This window comes from Amblyomma mixtum, chromosome 3, assembly GCF_055824585.1.
Source record: "Amblyomma mixtum isolate Tamu chromosome 3, ASM5582458v1, whole genome shotgun sequence".
Taxonomy (NCBI): domain Eukaryota; kingdom Metazoa; phylum Arthropoda; class Arachnida; order Ixodida; family Ixodidae; genus Amblyomma; species Amblyomma mixtum.
Genome location: NC_143014.1, coordinates 144,189,554 through 144,208,408, shown reverse-complemented (window position 1 = coordinate 144,208,408; position 18,855 = coordinate 144,189,554). Strand labels below are relative to the sequence as shown.

General features: G+C 46.8%; 1 protein-coding gene across 1 annotated transcript in view; it reads right to left on the bottom strand.

Annotated features, from left to right (window-relative positions):
- Window positions 1-1,725: 1,725 nt before the first annotated feature.
- The window catches only part of LOC149352241 (alanine aminotransferase 2-like), a 59,851-nt gene continuing 42,721 nt past the window's right edge, over window positions 1,726-18,855 (bottom strand). The window contains exons 12-13 of the mRNA XM_089577132.1: window positions 5,740-5,852; window positions 1,726-1,894 (exon numbers count right to left, since the gene is read on the bottom strand). Coding sequence (XP_089433258.1) covers window positions 1,804-1,894; window positions 5,740-5,852 — 204 coding nt within the window. The 3' untranslated portion in view covers window positions 1,726-1,803. The remainder of the gene's footprint in view (window positions 1,895-5,739; window positions 5,853-18,855) is intronic.

Genomic DNA, 18,855 nt, shown 5'->3' with positions numbered 1-18,855 from the left:
AAATCCCCAGAGGGGCGGGAGGCTCAACAACAAACGAAGGAAAACAGATTTGTTCCGACTTGAGACTCGGACCCGAGACCACCGGGCCAGTCGATCTAGCAACTAAGCAAACCAGCAGCGCTAGAAGCAGCTGTTCGTTTTAGAATTCTGTGCCATATATACCAGGTGTCCCAGCTAAATGAAACCAAGCTTTTAAAAAACAAGGGGTGTCCTAGCCGTCTGAAACCAGATGAGGGTTGTTTAGAGTCGCGTGGCCTAGTCTGCAGTATTCTTTTCGTTCTTCAAGGTTGACTAATTAGTTAAGCTTAATTAACTAACTTTTTATTTATTGACTTGAGGAACAAAGTGTCAATGGAAAAGTTGTAGATCGCTTTGAGAAACAGCTTACTGAGACATTTGCAGCAAAGTAATATTTACGTAAAGTAGTTTTTTTACTGGCCTTTAACCATAACCCGCACAATAAGAAAAGCTTCCACATGACAACTGTGCCACTTCAATGTCCCAAGACGCGCCTTAAAGAATAAAATCTGTTTTTTTTTTTTCTGAAGTCCTCTCTCTCCTCGATGAGGCTTTCGGTGCACATTGGGGCAGAGAAGTGAGCGAGCAGCTGGTCACGTGACAACTTTCTTTTAAGGCCAATAAATGAAGCTACGTAAATCGTAACTTGACAGAAACAGCACTACTAGCGGTTTTTCGAGGTGATCTAAAACTTTTGCTTTGACACTTTCTTCCTGAAGTCAATAATTAAAAAGTTAGCTAATTAAACTTAACTAATTAATTCACTTTGAAGAGCGAAAAAAGTACTCAAGACTAGGCCATGCGACTATGAACAACCCTGAGTTGGTTTCACTGGACTAGGACACTTCGCCTTTTTTAAAAGTTTGGTTACACTTAGCTGGGACACCCGGTATATACAGGGTGTTTCACCTAAGACTTTCTGCAATTTTTAAAAATAAGCTGTTTGAATTAGATGCGCGCTTTTTCTGGCATAGCATTATCAGTGGTGTAGTACATCATAATGCAGCTAAGACGTGCTAACTAGCAGGCTTGTTAACCAATATTTAATAGTTAACTTTTAAACTATTACCGTTGGGCTCGTTAATTATTGAGAGGCATGTAGCCCACCGTAAGTAATGTCGATATCCGTTTTTAGAATTTCGAGAACACGATTATCCTCAGCGTTGTGGCCCAACGAATTTCGCCTACATCGCGCCAAAATACATGCGGTTTGAGAAGCTTGCAGGCAAAGCAACCTCTCCAGTGAACCTAACTCGTCGAGATAGCCAAAATTTGTTGGGCCACAGCGCCGAGGATAATCGCGTTCTCTAAATTCTAAAAACGGATATCGACAGTACTTACGGTGGTCTACATGCCTCTCAATAATTAAGGAGCCCAACGGTAATAGTTTAAAAGTTAACTATTAAATATTGGTTAACAAGCCTGCTAGGTAGCACATCTTAGCTGCATTATGATGTACTACACCACTGACAATGCTATGCCAGAAAAAGCGCGCATCTAATTCAAATAGCTTATTTTTAAAAATTGCAGAAAGTCTTAGGTGAAACACCCTGTATACTAGTGTATGGCCGCACTCATATGCGTGTTCAGGGCAATTATTCACTTGTGTCTGCTGACAGTTCAGCAACCCGTATTTTTTCGATAGCACTTCTACATCTATGTTGCTGTGCCATACAGCATTGCTGCCCTACACCAGACGCAAGTAAATAAAAATGTAAAACGTCTTTTATTTCCAACATTATATAAAAATAGTACTCTTCACGGCGGATTTCTGCAGGGCCTTTTTCAGGAGTACTTTGCGAGAAATTCGTCGTGGAACGATTCCAAGCGATCGAACAACTCGACAAGCTTGTCTTTTGGCGGCAGTATTGTGACCCTGTAGGCGGAAAATAAATAAGACATGATATTCAGTGAAATAAGCTATAGGTAAGAGCAAGAGCTTACAAACATCTAAAAGAGACAGTGAGCAGCGCCTCAGTCGGCAGTACAGTTCCTTTGTCTCGGAGGCTTGCCTGCCTAGGTCAGTATTGATGGCGTGCGGGAAAGCATCGAAGCAAGTCCCAGCATGTGCGTGGATGCGATACTGGCACAATAATTCGTTACCACGCTGCTGAGTGTTGTGTTCCTCGTTTTAATCTCCTCTGGGGTGCACGCATGGACGCATGCTCTTCTTGAGCGCAATGAAACAGCCAAATGGGGGGCATTTTATTTTCAGTGGCAAAGCGCACAAGCGGAGCTGATAAAGGCTAAATAAATGCAGGTGTCGGTTAAAAAGAATGTTGAAGGTCCCTTTCAAATTTAAGCACACTCTAAGTTCAGGAAATTGATATGGATGGGGTTGAACCTTAAACAATTTTGCGTCATGAAATTAACTCTGAGTTCTACTTTCTTGCTTTATATTGAAAGCTATTGCATCAAGAACTCATTGGTGCTCCGAACCAATCAGTTCGTAGCACTGGGTGTGTTCTTCTCCTGGCCTATGATAATGTGCCTTCCGTGGGACTCTCACCCAGGGCCTGTGATTGCGCCCTGTTGTGCCAGGCTGTGTTTAATCGAGAGTTCGGTCAGCAGGCTGCCTGTTGAAGGTAGGCGCCGATATAGGCGGCGCCACGCAAAGTCCTTCCACCGACCTACGAGCGTAGGCAACACGCCAGGACGTGCTTGGGGCGGGCGCGAACCGACGCGAAGCTGTCTGATGCAATGTGGCAGCGCCTTTGAGTCACCCTCTTATCGGACGCGCCCCAGCAGCTGCGGAGCGGCTGGTGCAATTCCGGAACATTCTTGTGTCAGAAATCCCGGCAGGCGCCTGGAAGCATGCTGGGATACTATCACAGGTATAAAAGCAACCTCGGAGGCCGAAGGAAGGGAACAGAAGGAGAGGGGCAGCCAGGGGGGTCTTCACCGATCGTCAGCTTACGAGGCACGCCTCAAGAAGCCGTAATGATGTTTTCCCCCGTAGCGAACTCTCGTACGATGCAGATAAAAATAGTGTAAGTACATAAAGTTGACCACTTTCGTTTACCTCGCCGTTAACTTTCTTCGGTTGGCCTGCTCCTGCGAGGAAGCAGCACCGACTGCCAGGAAACTGGGCCACACTAGTGTGATGAACTCAGCGTCACAACAGTGATGGCAGCGGTGCGATTCCCAGTCACAACAGCCCCCTTCAGGGGGGTAAAGCTATCATTATTCCATTAATCGCCTTTACCTCTTGCCATAATGCCCACGGACAGTCAAGGGAGTCTTATGTCTCCGAGAAATGAGGACAACAGCTCCTCACACCCTCGAGAGATCTGGAAAGCTGGCGATGCAGAAGAGGCCGCATTGCATGGCACAGAAACGCCCCTGGTGGACTCTGCATTTTTGAAAACGCTAGTACCTGACATTTTAACGCGATGGTGTTAAAAGCCCTCTTACGAAGAAAATCCGGCGTCGGTGCTGTAAGCAAAAAATCCCGAGCATGACTCTGACAGGTGACGCTCATAGAGCAACCCGGGAGGCAGGTGTGCCGCCTAGGTCACGGGACTTCCCGGTGCCTTCACAATCTGCCCACTGTAGCAAGTGCCAGTTAAATTATTGATCGGTCGCGCGGGAAGAACAACCTGGGCCGAAAAAGGCCCACCGTTGGGAGCTTCTGCCATCGCAGGGCAGTGGTACATCGCTTAACCGCCGTACAACTGGGCCAGGCGGCGTATGAGGACTTCCAAGGATCTTTGAATTTAAAGGAAAGAATGAACTTCTGCTTAAATGGAAATTAAACAATTACGTTACCGCGTCATACTCTTAAGGCGCAGCTCAAGTGCCGCCTCAATTTTTTTTTGTCAGTGAGCATCTGCCAGCAAAGCTGAACGAAGTGCTTCGGCTCTACCAAATAAATGTACTCTTGTTCTGAATTTCTACTTACTGTTGAATGAGAATAGCGCAGCTAAGCATTACGACCCATCGAGAGGCTGGAGAAGAGAAACATCGGTACCGCTGCGGCAGGAGCCCCGTGTAACTCGCAGTTTTGTTAGTTTTTTGCGGGCATCCACTACTGCTCGTAGTCAAAAACTTCTCTTCCGGGAGGTTTTACTTGGACCGCGACCACTGGAAAAGCGCTTAGACCGTGCCAGTTAAACATTGCGCTGTATCTTGTGTGGCTGATGGCTAATACCAGCTTGGATCGAAAACATTCGCCCATTTCACCCTACCCCTGCAGCATATACAGGGTGTTTCACGTAACTTGAACCAAGGATTTAAAAAAAGCGGTAACCGCAGCCCGCTGAAACCAAGGGCACATTGTTCGCCATCATGTGGCGCTCCTCAGAATATTTTTTTACTGCGCTTAATTAGTTAATTAACCAAGATTAATCATGCGAATTTTCAAATATTCATTTTAGTGCCAGGACCGTTACGTTAAGTTGTAGAGCAGGTTTATAAACAACCGATCCAGTTTATTGTAGCATCGTATTTCCAACGGGGTCCTTTTTTCCGGCATCTAAGGAAAGCCCGCGAAATATGAAAAAAACACCACGTGACTACGCTCGTGCGCTACCAAGTTTCAGCGGTCTCAACGGCGTTTCGAGCAAGCGGAGCGTGCCCGCTGACTGTGGCGACCGTGGCGCCGCTGTGGAAAGTGTTGACGCACTGTCAAGCCGCTGCTAAGAGCGCGCGCGCGTGTGTGTGCGTGCGTGTGCGTGCGTGTATGCGCGTGTGTGTGCGTGTGTGTGCGTGTGTGTGCGTGTGCGTGCGTGTATGCGCGTGTGCGTGTGCGTGCGTGTGTGTGTGTGCGTGTGTGTGTGTGTGTGCGTGCGTGCGTGCGTGCGTGTATGCGTGCGTGCGTGCGTGCGTGTGTGTGTGTGTGTGTGTGTGTGTGTGTGTGTAACAACAGGCCTAACGTCATTGCGTCGAAACGACAATCACATTGACATAAGTTCGCGGAACTCCTTCGTATGTTGTTCTGAATCGAATGCGCACTCTGCACCAAAACTCTACTGGAAGACATAAAATAATAGGAAACACTATAAACTACGAGAGTTATATTTCTGCCGCAGTTAGGCTCCTATTTGTTGTAAATTAGGTCTGCAATGCCGGCTCCTGCAAATATAAATTGCTGTGTAGTTCCCAGATAAGTAATCAAATTCCGTGTCAGCCATCTTCAGAAACATCGCTGGAACAGTCATGTACAACAGCGGCTAAATGTTGCGTGTGTTTAGCGCAGAGGTGTCAGCACAGCATAGTTCTGTAATGAAGGCAATGCTTGGCGCAACTGATTCTGCTTTGCTGCCGAGGCAGCAAAGCAGTAGGTAGGTTCTACTGGCTACACACTGGCTAGCAGCGGTTGTTCGATGTCCATTGGCCCACTGATCCAATACGTCAATTTCTCCGTTCCGCTGCCCAGTAATCGTTCATTGTTGAAAGATTTTGACAGCACGCAAAGATACGCCCCAGCAAAACTTATCTGGTGATGCCGGCCGTGTTCCTCGTTCGCTGTATGCTGGTTGCTTTTCTGGAAGCACTCAAAGAAAAAGTGACACAGACAAGGAATGAATAGGCGCGACAGGGCGTTCAACAACAATTAAAGTTGCTGCAATGCGATTCCGGAAGCACAGATGCAGAAACAGTTGCCAACTCCCTTAAAAAAGAACAGGCACCATAGCATTCAGTCAAGTCCTATTGCCTGCGCGTGCTGGCGCGTGCTGCACGTTTCGAATTCTAGAATGAATGCTTGCAATATATTCATACCTAATGTAGTACCTTCCTGGCAGTCTTCCGAATGCTGATCCGGGAGTTACGCAGACACCTTTCATTCGGAGCAGTTCCTCGGCATAGAAGACATCTGGCTCTTTTCCCTGGCTCTGTAGAAACCGTGAGATATAAAGGGGAGTAAATCGCGAGGAAATATAAAAGTATGGGCGTGATCATTTTAAGGTCATAAAATACGAATGCGAAACGTCCCCTATTCGCTATATTCTGCCCATTGGTTTGTCATTCATCTATGGACAACATTTCGAAACACATTCGCACAGTTTACCAGGACAGAGTATTTCAAATGAGGATATAATTATCTCAAATTTTTCATTACATATTCCAGCCAACGATAGTGTGATAGCTATGTTTAAAGTATTGCCGTAGCTGAAATAATAAAGCGATCGACTTTCAGTTTCAGCAACTTTCGATTCTGCGCGTCACTTGTCAGCGACACAAACAAAGCTACGCCTTGGCTGCTGCTGGGATAGACCGCACTAAGACGAAACATAAGCCTGAACTAAAATCGGAAAAACAAACTGTTACATCACGTTGCCTTAAATTTAAGTCTCGATTAATTCTTACTGAATTAAATCCCGATTACATCCCATGCATCTTATTAGGGAACGATTCTGGTGAAAACTTGTCATGCACACGAAACGTGCAGTGTATAAAATGCACTGACGCTGCGTCCTGTTCATTCGCACAGAAATAACACAAGAAAAGAAAATAGTCGAGAAAGTCAAGCAACAATCCAGCTTTCGTTGGAATGAAGCACATGAGACGCCTTTTTCCCCGCCGTCAGGTATTTTCTCTGTGCTGCACAGTGTGCTATGATGTCCGCTGGTCTGTGTCCTTAAATGTTGTGACTCGTGCTTCTAAACGCACCATACTTGTAGCTTCTCTCGCCGCAGTGACACTCTGTATCGGTTGCTGCTGACGTTAACACATCTGCACTGTTTGATCAGGACTTACCGTTCAACCTATACTCATAAGTTAACACTTGAGACCTGTAGGTATCCCCTCTGGCGTCTCGCGGTTGGCAACGAGAACTGCAGTTAAATGGCCTCATTGCATAGCTAAATGAAACAAGGATGGCTTTGCCTTTCTACTGACGGTAAAATGACGCCTCGAATGGCAAAGCATTTGTCGCATCGGAGGAGAGTGTCACTTGTCTCAGGGAGCCCTCAGATCCCTCCAAGGTTTTATTTCTTCTTCAGGGAGCGCAAGATACTGCGGCCACTGAGCAATGAAGGAACTTTCTGCCGGCTGGTAGAAAAAAAAAGCGAAATCGCACAGTGATCAAGCTGCTCGTAGTCCTTTGTAGAAGCTCCGCAGAGTAAACTGCTGAGGCAGCATATAAAACAAATGTGTTTTATGAACCACAGCTCCTAGCAGGGAATTACTGAATGATTAGGGACTACAAAAACGAATATAAAGTTGCCTGATTGCTGTGAAAAAAAAAAACCTTTCCTTACAAAACAGGCATAACCTTGAGCGTTCTTCAGACGACAGCTTTGCTCGGTTTTCTAAGTAAGCCTGTGGCCACATCGTCGAATGATACACCCAGTCTTAACTTCTGTATTTTTGCCTCTCCACTGAAGAGTGACAGCGGAAATGAGAGGATGTAATACCCGATGCTATCCAAGGAGGTGTGACACGTGAGAGCGTGTTATTTTTTTGTGATTTATGCCGTGTTTGCCGTAACATTATGTGGAAGAGCTCAACTTTTAATCCGCTACATTTTTTTTTCGACACTGTCCAGCAAGGAACAATGGCATATGCGAGTAGCTGGCGCCAGCTTTGCAAAGTCGAGGTGCTTGATCAGGCCAAATAGAAACCAAAAAACCTATAAGGTAAAAAATCAGCAGAATGAAAACCATTCAGTATTGGACAATTCGCTTTGCATACAGGCGACCCATATTTCACAGCCGACGCTGATCCTAAAATGTGCGCTGCCATTCATGTAACCTGTCATCACAAGAAGAATACCAGATTTTTATTGCCATAACTACTACTATGATTAGCGGCCAGATGCCTATGTAACACGCTCGCAATGCACCAGCTGTTTTATCTCAATACAAATATCTTTCCGTCGCTCTAGAACAATCACAGTTGCCCATACATTCCTCATCCACATCGCCGAAGAGTACAATGCTTTGCTCGATAACGAGGAACAGATAAATGTTCTTTAGCATGGTTAAATGAACGTTTATCAGAGGAAAGAAATCTGCTATCGTCGATTTGGGCACTTCTGTTCTTTCCTACCCTTTTATTTTTGGCAGAAATCTGCATTCACACCCTGCTTTGCGTTTTGTGTTTTGCGCTACATGTGAGAATGTTCTAAAACTTTTCTTTTTTTGGTTTAAAAGCCAGAACCCCTTTCCTCATCCAGCGGCACTGTTCGCTGTCTTTGATATAGACAAGATGAAGTGAAAAGCTCCTCCTCTGCTCAAGGGCAGGTAACTTTTGACGTCGACAAGGTTAGGGGTAGTCTCCTGCACGGAGGCTGCTAGGCTATCATAAAGGCTGAACGCTGCAGCTATAGAACTTGGGCCGGCTAGTTGTTCATTCCGTTGCCGTTCTACCTTTTAATTCCACGTTTTTGCGGGACTCTAAGGCTCATCTCAGCCATTCAAAGTGCGCGCGCTGCTCCTGCGCGCTCTCTTCCCGCCATACAGGTGCAAGTGGGTGCAAGTGGGCGCCGTGCAACTGCGCCTGACTGAACTGTTACTCGCGGAGTGCGGCGCTGACACGCGTGTGATAGTGGCGGCGATGACACGCCTGATAAGGACAGCGAAAGCGGTGCAACTGGGGCTCTGTCAGCCGCCGGCTGCCCGGGCCAGCCTGTCTTGTAGGGAGAAGCAGCGGCTTCACCGGCGGTGCAGCGATGGCGAACCGGCAGCAAGTCGAGGGTGGCAGCGGTATTAAGCATGAAGTGCTTTTACCTCCTGTCATCGGCACACCTCGGGTGACCTTGGTGCCAGAACGGAGGAAGAACACGGAACCGAACCTAAGCGAACTTCGGCGAAACTTTCCGCCTGGGCTGCCACCGAAGGAGCGCGAGCATCAGCAACAGTCCCGTGGTGGGCAAAGCCAGCGCACGGCACATAGGAGGCTATGCTCTCTCCTGAAGCCTTACGGCCGTTGTACGATCGTTTTTTGGGCCGATTCCGCCGGCGAGCGGACCGCTCGCTTTCAGCCTCCGCCCGGGCGGGGGGCGGAAAGGTGTTGTACGATCACTTTGCTGCTTGCGTACGAGATGGATGGTTCGAAAGTTCCGATTGGCGCTTCCGGCAGTTCCGCCCGTCTAATCGCGTGCGGCGGTACAGGCATGCGTTTGTAGGGAAACACGCAGATATCTTGCGGTAGAAATCACCCGTATTAATTGCGGCGTATTCAAGACAATATCCGTTGCGTCAACGTTTCTTTTCCTGCTGGATTTTCGTCGAAGGTAAAATCGTGGTCGGCTGTGATGGCACAGATCTCGGTTCACACGACCCTGACCGCCGCGATCCAATTAGCGACAGAACTTCGCAACATCGAAGGCGAGTCTGATCATCTGAAGCAATTTTGCCGGAAACAATACGTGTTTGGACCATTTCTACCTAAGACACTGAAAAACGCATTAAATCGCAATCCAGTACTCCTCCTCGTTCGGCGATACGTTCTTACAACGGCCCATGATTTCTGCCGCAAAATAAAAGAATGCTGCCCGATCTGAAAGTTACGCTGCCCCAGACGAATTCACAACGACGACGAGATTCTTACTGCGAATTCTCGATCGGGCCAGGCTGCAGTACAGGCTGCTAAAACCGTCCGTAATAAGAGTCGGCATAATCACATTTTTTAAATAGTTAAGATTATATACTTAAAATTTTAGTCAGTTATTCAAAACTGCACACTGCAGTGTTTTTGAACTGCTGACACAGAAAAAAAATAGTTGCACTTGCAACCTTTCCCAAGCATTTTGCACGGTCACTGTAATATGTAAACGGCCTTCTCCTTGGCTCCTTATGTTACTGTAAAAGACATGCTTACCTATTGAATATATAAGGTGTGTGTGTGTCTGAATTCAGCAGTGTGTCTGAATTGTGCATGCCTTTAACATTCACAATTTAGCACAACACTACTGTGAAACACAAATGCTAATGGACATAATAAATTATATTTCCAGTTAATTGAAACAGGTAAAATCAATTGTAATTAAAGCAGTTCTGTATTTCACAGAACAGTTTCAATGAAACAATAGTGATTTATTTTTGTCATGTTTTTTAGTCCATTATTAAAGCCAAAATAGAAATAGCACTATGTATCTGCAAAGGGGCTTAGATGTGCATCACTGGGCTAAAAGTGGATGGCTTTGTTCTGTACAGTGACAGCGGGCTATCAAGTATTGGTTTAGCATTCCTTCCTGAGGTCATACTGCAGCTGCACAAGCCAGAATGCAGCGTTGAAAACAACTAGGGGAAGTTCTGCTGAAGGCCATGTCATTGTTGCCATGTACAAAGCAAGCTGGCATATACTCTATGCAACTCGAAAACATTCTCAAATGTCACTGTGAATGCAAAACAAAGTGGGTGCCTTTGTATTGCATAAAAGTCTGCACATGCCATTCTCCTTAATATAAATATAGTGACATGTCGGAGCCAGTAAACTGGATTACAGGTAGAGTAAATGCAAGAACCAATTTGGAGGGCGTACATGGGCACGGCGCCCGGCTTAGGCTGAGAAATAATACTTGTATAGTCAGGGAAACAGGGTACGATGACCATATTATCTGGTTATCTCGAGCAAACACTAACATCTCAAGCAGAATTTCTAAAACTGGATTTCCAGTATGGTAGCTATGATCTCATGGAATAAAATGAAATTACAAATAAGCCGTTTAAGTATGTGACAGGAATATTTGCATATGTTCTCTGATACAGCCATAAAACAATGTCTAAAGTTATTTTCACTGATCAGTAAGATGTACAATGGCTGAATATAACGATGACCAGTTCCCAAGGTAGCAAGCAAAAGTGTGCATTGCTAACTGTTAACTGGTGTTCATACCACTTAACATATGCTGAATTTTAGAGCGCTATTAGTTATGACTATCAACATGTTCAGCAAAATATACCTATATCACTGCCAGTCTGCTTTCAAAGAAAGAAATTAACTGAGGCATTGACAGGCAACAGAAATTTGGAAAAGACCAATATGAAGTTAGGCCGAACGAAGAATAACAAAGAAATACAGAAAAGCAGTGATGGCTTTTGTCGTTCCTGGCATCTCTATACTGCAACTTGAAGTTGACGGCTTTTGTGTTTAAGATGAACCAACAGTCCTGCTGACACTATCCTGAATATATAAAAGTCACATGCATAAGTATGCATTTGCAACATTCTCACTGAGCCATGTTATGAAGTCGGTGTCTTGTTTAGCTGAAGAGACGATAAGAGAGGAGCACCAAGGAAAGTCTGACACAGATTGTCAGAGTAATGAATGCTTAGCTTTTCAGTGCACGAGTTTACCTGGCTAGACCTAGATAGTGCAGTGTGCAAGTTAGCCTAAATGCAACTGTATACCGTCCGGCAAGATATCTGTCAAGATATTACTTGAAATAGATTGCGAGGAAAGTTCTTACTCATGAGATAGCATTGTATTGATTTGCTGAGCTGAGCAAGCGGCTAAGCACTTCATTAGAACAATCTATTTTAGCATTTATTATACCTAAGCAGTACTAAATGGCAATACTTGAGTGGTGAGCTAACATAATGCGCCAAGTAAGAACTTGATGAGTTTGTAATTTACTAATAAGAAGTAATTAACCATTAGCATCCAAGCACAGCCATACAGCTAGAAAGGAAAGCTTTGTAGATTTTCTTTGTAGCCTTATGACTTCACTTGAGTTAATGGTAATGAGTAATTACTCCATTATCACAAATCTTCACCATGGGGGATTTACCTAATTCAGTGAATGAACATCATTTACTGCAAGGATTTCTGCAGTGACTAGCTCAAAGGACAAGAGGTTAGTAAGTCCTGTGAAGTGGAAGGCCATTGCAGTCTTTTGTGGCGAAAACAAAAATGAATCTTGAAATGCAGTGGCATGAGCTAACTGAGGCACAGCACTGCTTGTGCCACTAGTGCAGAAGGAACCGTGAGTCAGAACTGATTGGTTGGTTACGTGACGATAAACAGTTAAAAAAATCTGCAGTTTCTGCACGACATGCAGAAATTTGAAGATTCACCTTTAGTGCTGTTACACTGGAGCTTCAAAAATAATCTGAGAGAATAAAACAAGTGGCTCAGGTATGAACTCGTTCCAGCATTCTAGTTAAGTGAGATTTGTAGCATGTGCCATTAGAATACCCAAGCTGATGCCACACAGGGGATTTGAACGCAAGTAACTTGGAAGACGGTGGTACTAAGGACACGTCGTGGTGTAAATGTCATAGGTTGTGGGTGGGTGCATGAGGATTATTAGGTGAGTATTTGAACCAGTATACAGTGAATAAACCTTTATCGGAAAGCCTTACAGGTTGGCAAAATGTAAAGCTGACAATAAAAAAAATATTAGTGCATTCTTAGTAACATTAGCGAATAGGCCAATCCAGATCATGTAAAATGTTGTTTTGGAGAACTGACATGCTGGTATTGATTGCAAGATGGCAGACCCCATATAGCTGTCAGTTAAGGCATGTAACAAAACACTGAAGGGAAGGTAATAATGCAAGTAATAAAAAGCTGAGGCCCAAAGGAGTGCCTTGGGGGACGTCCGAGATTGCAGGAAAAGGCAGGATGCAGAAGAATTGGCAAGGGAAATCTGCCGACGGCTGGCTGGTTAAGCTTGGATCCAGTTTAGAGCTATTGGATGCAAGTTAAAACACCAGAAAACCAGCCTTACATAAATAAGGGAATCGCATGCTTTTTGAAAGCAAAGAAAAAAAAAACATCATAGGGGGATGTTGCAGTCAAGGTGCATGTCGTGAAGAACAAAAGGATGTTGGCCGTTGCAGAAATGTTTTCTAAAAGCTTGCCGATTTGTATAAAAAAACTTAATGGGCCAAAACAATCTAGCAGGTGCAAGAGTATGAAATCTGTTTACTGGTTTGCAGCACATGACAATGCATGGTGGAACAACAGCGCAAACTAAGACTAAGGCTGTTGTTTCACCATGAATTCACACCAACTAGCCCAAATTTCTGCTCTGCTACATGCCAATGCCACAAATAAGACCATAGGTGCTGGGTGATGAAGGGTAAGAAACACAGAGGGGCCAGGCTATGATGAGGCAGGCAGCTATCTGCAGAGAATGCACTAGATACGCCTACGCAACCTGCTTCCTCTCCCATTGTTGCTTAATGTAAATTTCCTAGAACTTGACCGTACTGTACTGTGGGGTGAACCCGTGGCAAGTTGGTATGTCGAACCTGTGCTAAGGGACGACGACAGAGCAAGAATTGCTACCCTGTGCAGTGGTGTTGGCCCCATTGTTTTGGTTCCCAGCGTAGCTTTACCAGCTCCACAGGGCGTATTTTGCAGTCAGCGAGTAATCATATCTGTAGCAAGCAGTCACAGGCAAATGAAGGTAGCAGATAGACATATGCAAGTGCACCGACGACAGCTTCTCAAAGCTTCGAGAATGTCTTGTTAAACAAACTGCTGCTGAAACAACCCCTTAACAACAATAAAGCCGATTTCGCGAGCAGCTCTGCAACAATAGTATATTGAGCACATCCAGTTTCGTACCACTGATCTCCCGATCGAAAAGGACCGTGAGCAGAATCAACAACAAACACTGTCATTGCCCGCCCATGAGGCGCTTCAAGACCACTGCTTTTTTCTGATTGCAGTGGAAACCAACATCCCACTTCAACTTAATATTGCCAAGCATTTGTCAACATTGACTTAACACTGCGAAGCAAAATGAGAAAAAAGCAATGGCAAAGGTTTTTTCAATTTTTTTTTTTGTTTTTAATCAAGACTCATTAATCCCAACTTGCTCGGTGGACAGTTTTAATCGCATAAGCTGCTGCCAGACTTTTTTTCTGCGCTACATCAATTGAAATGCTCATGAAAAACAGACTTATAAGTTGGCACATATTAGAGATTTGGAAACTGTGAACCAGTCATGATTTAACTGCGGCATTGATTCTTTTTTGTAATCGCGTAATACCATGTTGTCACAACATAAACCGAAATGGCTAGAGGAAGTGTTCAGTCACCCATTCACCACGCAGATATTTATTGCAGGCAAATGTGCGCTCAGCCGGCAGGAGATAAAAAAGAGATGACGCTCCCGAAGACACATTTATACTGCACCTATGTTTTCACACAGGTCACAGTGGCTCCGGCGAGTTTTAACCCGAGCATCCATCATCCCTAAATGTACTGAATGGAGCACCAAGGCACAGAAGGATGGCGACATCGCTGTTGTCGCCGCAGAAAACAGTCCGACGGCCGTGCAGCCAAGCTCGCGTCACGTCGCACACACGGCAATTCTCAAGCACAGTGACAGAACGAATCGCGATCAAAATGATAATGAACGCGTAGCAGAAACAACGTCGTGTGAACGCTTCGGTCACAATCACTGCAACCATCGCAACGAATTAGACTAGCTGCACAACGCCACGTTCATTTCAGCATTCGGAAGGCATGGCATGCGTAGTGACCCCTCGCAGGTGCACATTTTGCTGCCTTGACGTAAAAGCACTCATTCCGATCAGGGGCGTAGCCAGGGGGAGGCTTATGGGACTTCAACCCCCCCCCCCCCCCCCAAATTTTTTCGAACTGTCACCTACCGCAGCGTAGCCCAAGTACATATCGCGACTTCTGCTATCATAGTTTTGTTCTTGCCTCGATCGTCTGTCTTTACGTGTGTAAAGCTTACGCTCTGTGATTGCGCAAGATGTTTATTTGCCTTGTTTGACGCATTATATGGAGTGACTTTTGCTTAAATACGTAGATTTAATGGAGACATACGTGTATTTAAATATCTTGTTGCGACGTTTTCTGTATGCATGCAATGACTTTGTTTCCAGCGACACTTTTTTGACCGTTATCAAGTTGTATCTTCGCATGTCTGATACTCCATTTTATCTTTGCACTTCTAATCTATAATTTGCATTACTCCTTGTTTATACATGTGCTCGCTGATGCGACTAAAATTTCGGTGCAATTACTAGCAATACATGACCGCTGACAGCTGCTGCTGCGCAGTACACTGGAACGAAGGACAGCGTCATCGAGAGTTTTCCCTGGCCGTTGCATATGTACAAAAATGTAAAGGTTCTTGAACGACAAAGATTCATTAAAATATTTGTCCTCTACTTGCTCATTTCGTGGCCTTTACGTTTTTCACATCAGTGTTGTGATCGGAGGCCCAGCCAGCGGAGAACGGCGAGCCGGGCTGGCGCCATCGGGCTACGCTGATCAAAGGCCTTGTTTTTAAGAGAAGACGCAAGGGAACGCTGGCCTGGGGGCGGCTTCTGGCTTCTGGCGACGGCGTCGGCGTGAGCAAAGGCTCTAATCCCCTTCGCCGGCGATGCTGAATGCGGCTCTGTTGCCGAACTGCGCTCCTGGGGACTAGCAGAGGAGACAGCGAGTGGCGGCGGCGGCGGCGCCAACCCATTGCCCGCGTGCGCCCTGAGCAGCCGACAAAGCGGGGGTGGTCACGGCTGATTTGTCCCTTCCACCCACATGAAGAGGTCACCAGTGTGAACCGTCAGCACTCGCGTCTCCCACGATCAGGATCGCCGCACAGCAGCGAACGACGTTTTGGGCCTGGTCGGCCCGCGGCAAACCAAACAGTTCGCGACGGCCAGGCGCCAAGTTCCTCCTTGCCAGTGTGTGTGTCTGTGCGGTGTGCACGGTCATGTGGCGAGGGCGGAGCCTAAGAGGAGGCTCAGGGCCCATTGGACACCCGCCCAGAGTTCGGATTCCCTAGCTGGGTGCCTGGGGAATGTGAACTGTACTTAAGCCGCAATCTGTGCTGTGTCACAGAGCTGCATCCCTTTTCTGACTTTTGGTCTCCTTGCTATTTTGTAAATAATGTAAATAAACCCCCTTCAGTTTCCTTCTCCTCCTCAAGACTTCCCTCCGTAGTCTGCCTGCTTCGTCCTCATGCGGTGAGTCCCCTGCTCCAGATCCACCGCCCACATCAACTGGTGGCAGCGGTGGGATGCTGCTGCCCCAAACACATCATCAGCTGCATGCACTGCTTTGCTGATTTCGGACTGATATAGTTCTAGACTTCGTGTGATAATTTCTTTACTTATTAAATACGCAAAAACATGAAAGCGTTGGTATCAGTTATGTCTGCCACGATTTTTAAGGCATACGAATACATTCTTTTATTTAAAAAATACATATTTCACTTGTCTAGACAATGAGTAGCGTTATGTAATGCACAATGGCATTGATTCCTCCCTTTTGATCCCTCCACAAATTTTATGAGGAGGCCGCGCTGCAAAATGAGCCCCCCCCCCCCCCCCCCACCTCCCGAACAAAATTTCAAGCTACGCCACTGGCTCCGATTGCAATTACTTTCACTACGCGGACACTAGACACTGTGCTAGGCATCTCATGCACGGACAAGAATTTCACCGTGAGCAGCTGTTTCTCTCCGCTGTGCGTGATGATCCTCGCAGAAATTAGGAACGCTTGCAACAACCACAAACAGCTCCATATAAACTTCGTGACACATCGCCAACGCGTGGGTCTTGCGTAGGTTCAAAGAGACACTCTGTCAACTCCATCAACGTCGATGATTACAGAATTCAACTCGGGAAACTGTCGCTAGCCGCTGCTGCACGTGGAGAAGTTCGCAGTCGCTCTGAACACTCGTAATTATCAACATGTGGCCACCTATGCTTCGCTCCCCAGTTCAGTCAACGGACGGCCATCTTGCCCCGGCAGAAGCGGAGGCACGGCGGGCCTGAGACGTCACGTAAAAAAGCGGCAAATGCTGCAATCCGGTCGCCGGGCAGATCCGCTCGTCCACCCGAAAGTTGAAGTTGACCAACTTTCCCACCAATCACCGGACCGGGCGGGTGCCTATTGTCTGGTCGAGCGGTCCGCCATCCGCCTGCCGGGCCGAACGCGCGCAAAAAAAAAAAAAACAAAAAAAAAACGGTCGTACAACTGCCCTTAGTGGCGTACGCGCAGCTCTTGTGACATGCGAGTCGTTTGAGTGCATGGAGGCAGTTTTTTTTGTTGCGGAAGCAACACCACGCCGCCGCCGCTGCCGCGCGCTCTCCATCGCCTCTCTCCCTCTCCTTGTTGCTTTCGCAATCCTCCAGGTTTTAACCAGAGCTAAACCACTGCCAATTTGTTTTGCATGGGTGAGTGAAGAGAGAGCGCCGCGCGTGTTGCGTAATCCGCGCGAAACTCCTGTCATGCTAGGGTATTTGGATGGGTGCGCGTCGTGGCACCCTATCTCGTGCTAGAGTTACTGCATCTGCTATACAGTAACTCTAGTTCATGAGGAGCTATGTCGCCATCCTTTGGTGCGGTGCGGAACCCATTATAAACAGTGAGAGTGGCGGAACCAAGACGTCCTGTGCTGCACTCTGCCGCTCGAATGACCGCGCGGACGGATGGTTGTATTTTGCCCGAGGCGAGACCTTGCAACGAGGTCATGAGGCTCAGACTCTAGAATCGCTAGAGTGCGGTATGCCGGTACTGTAAAGCGTTTCATGCTTACACCCTACTCTCGACGAAGAGGGCTTGCTCATTTTTTAATGCGAGCAGCCGCAAGGTTTGCAGCCTGGTTTCTTGTACCGCCTAGAACGCGTATTTGTGCCGCGTCCTTCTGTTCGTGCTGCAGTGTGTTTTGTTGCCTTCAAGTGCTCAGATGCTTGCGCCTCGATCGTTCGCTGCTAACAGCGTTGCGTTCTTGGGAGCCTTTGACTATACAGCCCCTTGATTTTGAAAGTAGCGCATTTCTCTGAACTTCGTCGCCACGCCTCAGACTCGCACATCCTTCTTGCCCGTCTTTCTGCTCGGCGCTTTCTTTAACGATGATGGGCCCCTCCGGCCGTCTCCCGGGAAACGCGCGCGAAAGGATCGCTTTCTTGCAAATTGTTTTTTGAGGGAAGGAAAAGGCGCATTATCTGTCTCACATATCTCGGTGGACACCTGAACCGCGCCGTAAGGGAAGGGAGGAAGGAGGGACTGAAAGGAAAAAGAGAGAAAGAGGTGCCGTAGTGGAGGTCTCCGGTGTTTTCGTTTTTCGTCAACGCCATGCGTAGGCCGTCTGCCTCTGCTGCTGGTCGAGCTGCGTTGAGTTGCGCGCTGACTATTCGAAGTGTGCTTTTAGTGCCGCATTATGCCCGGTTGCGATGCATTTCATTGCACAAGCCGGAGTGAGAATGGCTTCGTGCTGTTCACGATTGCTTGAAGAAAAAATGACATTAGCCGTAGAAAAAAGTGGATCTACAACATGGCCCTTAAGGACATTGTTCGGACAAAGAACACCGTCCTCGGGGATGTACTGTGCATTTCGTGGTACCTAATCTAGTGTGCCTACTTAAAACTTCTTGCGAGACCATCAGGAAGCTGATAGTCCTGCTTAAACCGTTGATCATTGTGCCCGTTCCACACGCTGCTCTTTCCATTTCATGGCATTGCTGTGTGTGTGCTCTATTCGCGACTGTTGGTGTGCGGATTACACCTATTCTAGCCACTTTAATTTCCGGAACTAAGTGGGAGATTCCGCGGAAAACGTTTGCATCGAAGAGGCTTTTTTTTGCCAGTAGACACGCGGGCTTCGGATGTGGCGCAAAATAGAACACATGTTGACGTTCGTAGCGTATACGGCAGTCTGAAAAAAAAAGCATGCAGAAAAGCGCAAACATAGGCGCGCTCACTTGTGCCAGCCAATACATCGGGCTGGCGAGCGCGCGATAGCCTTCGAAACTTGCCGTGCGCAGCGCTCACAACCGGCGGGCGAGGATAATCGAGGAGGAGAGCGCACGGGAGTGGAGGAGAGTGTAGCTACTTTCAATACCAAGGGTTTCACCTTCGACCACGTGCTGTGCGCCGCCGCGGCATTTTAAGGTGTGCCCTTCGAGAGCTTTCGCTGTTCAGTAATACGCCGGTGTGTTAATGCTCCTCGCGGGT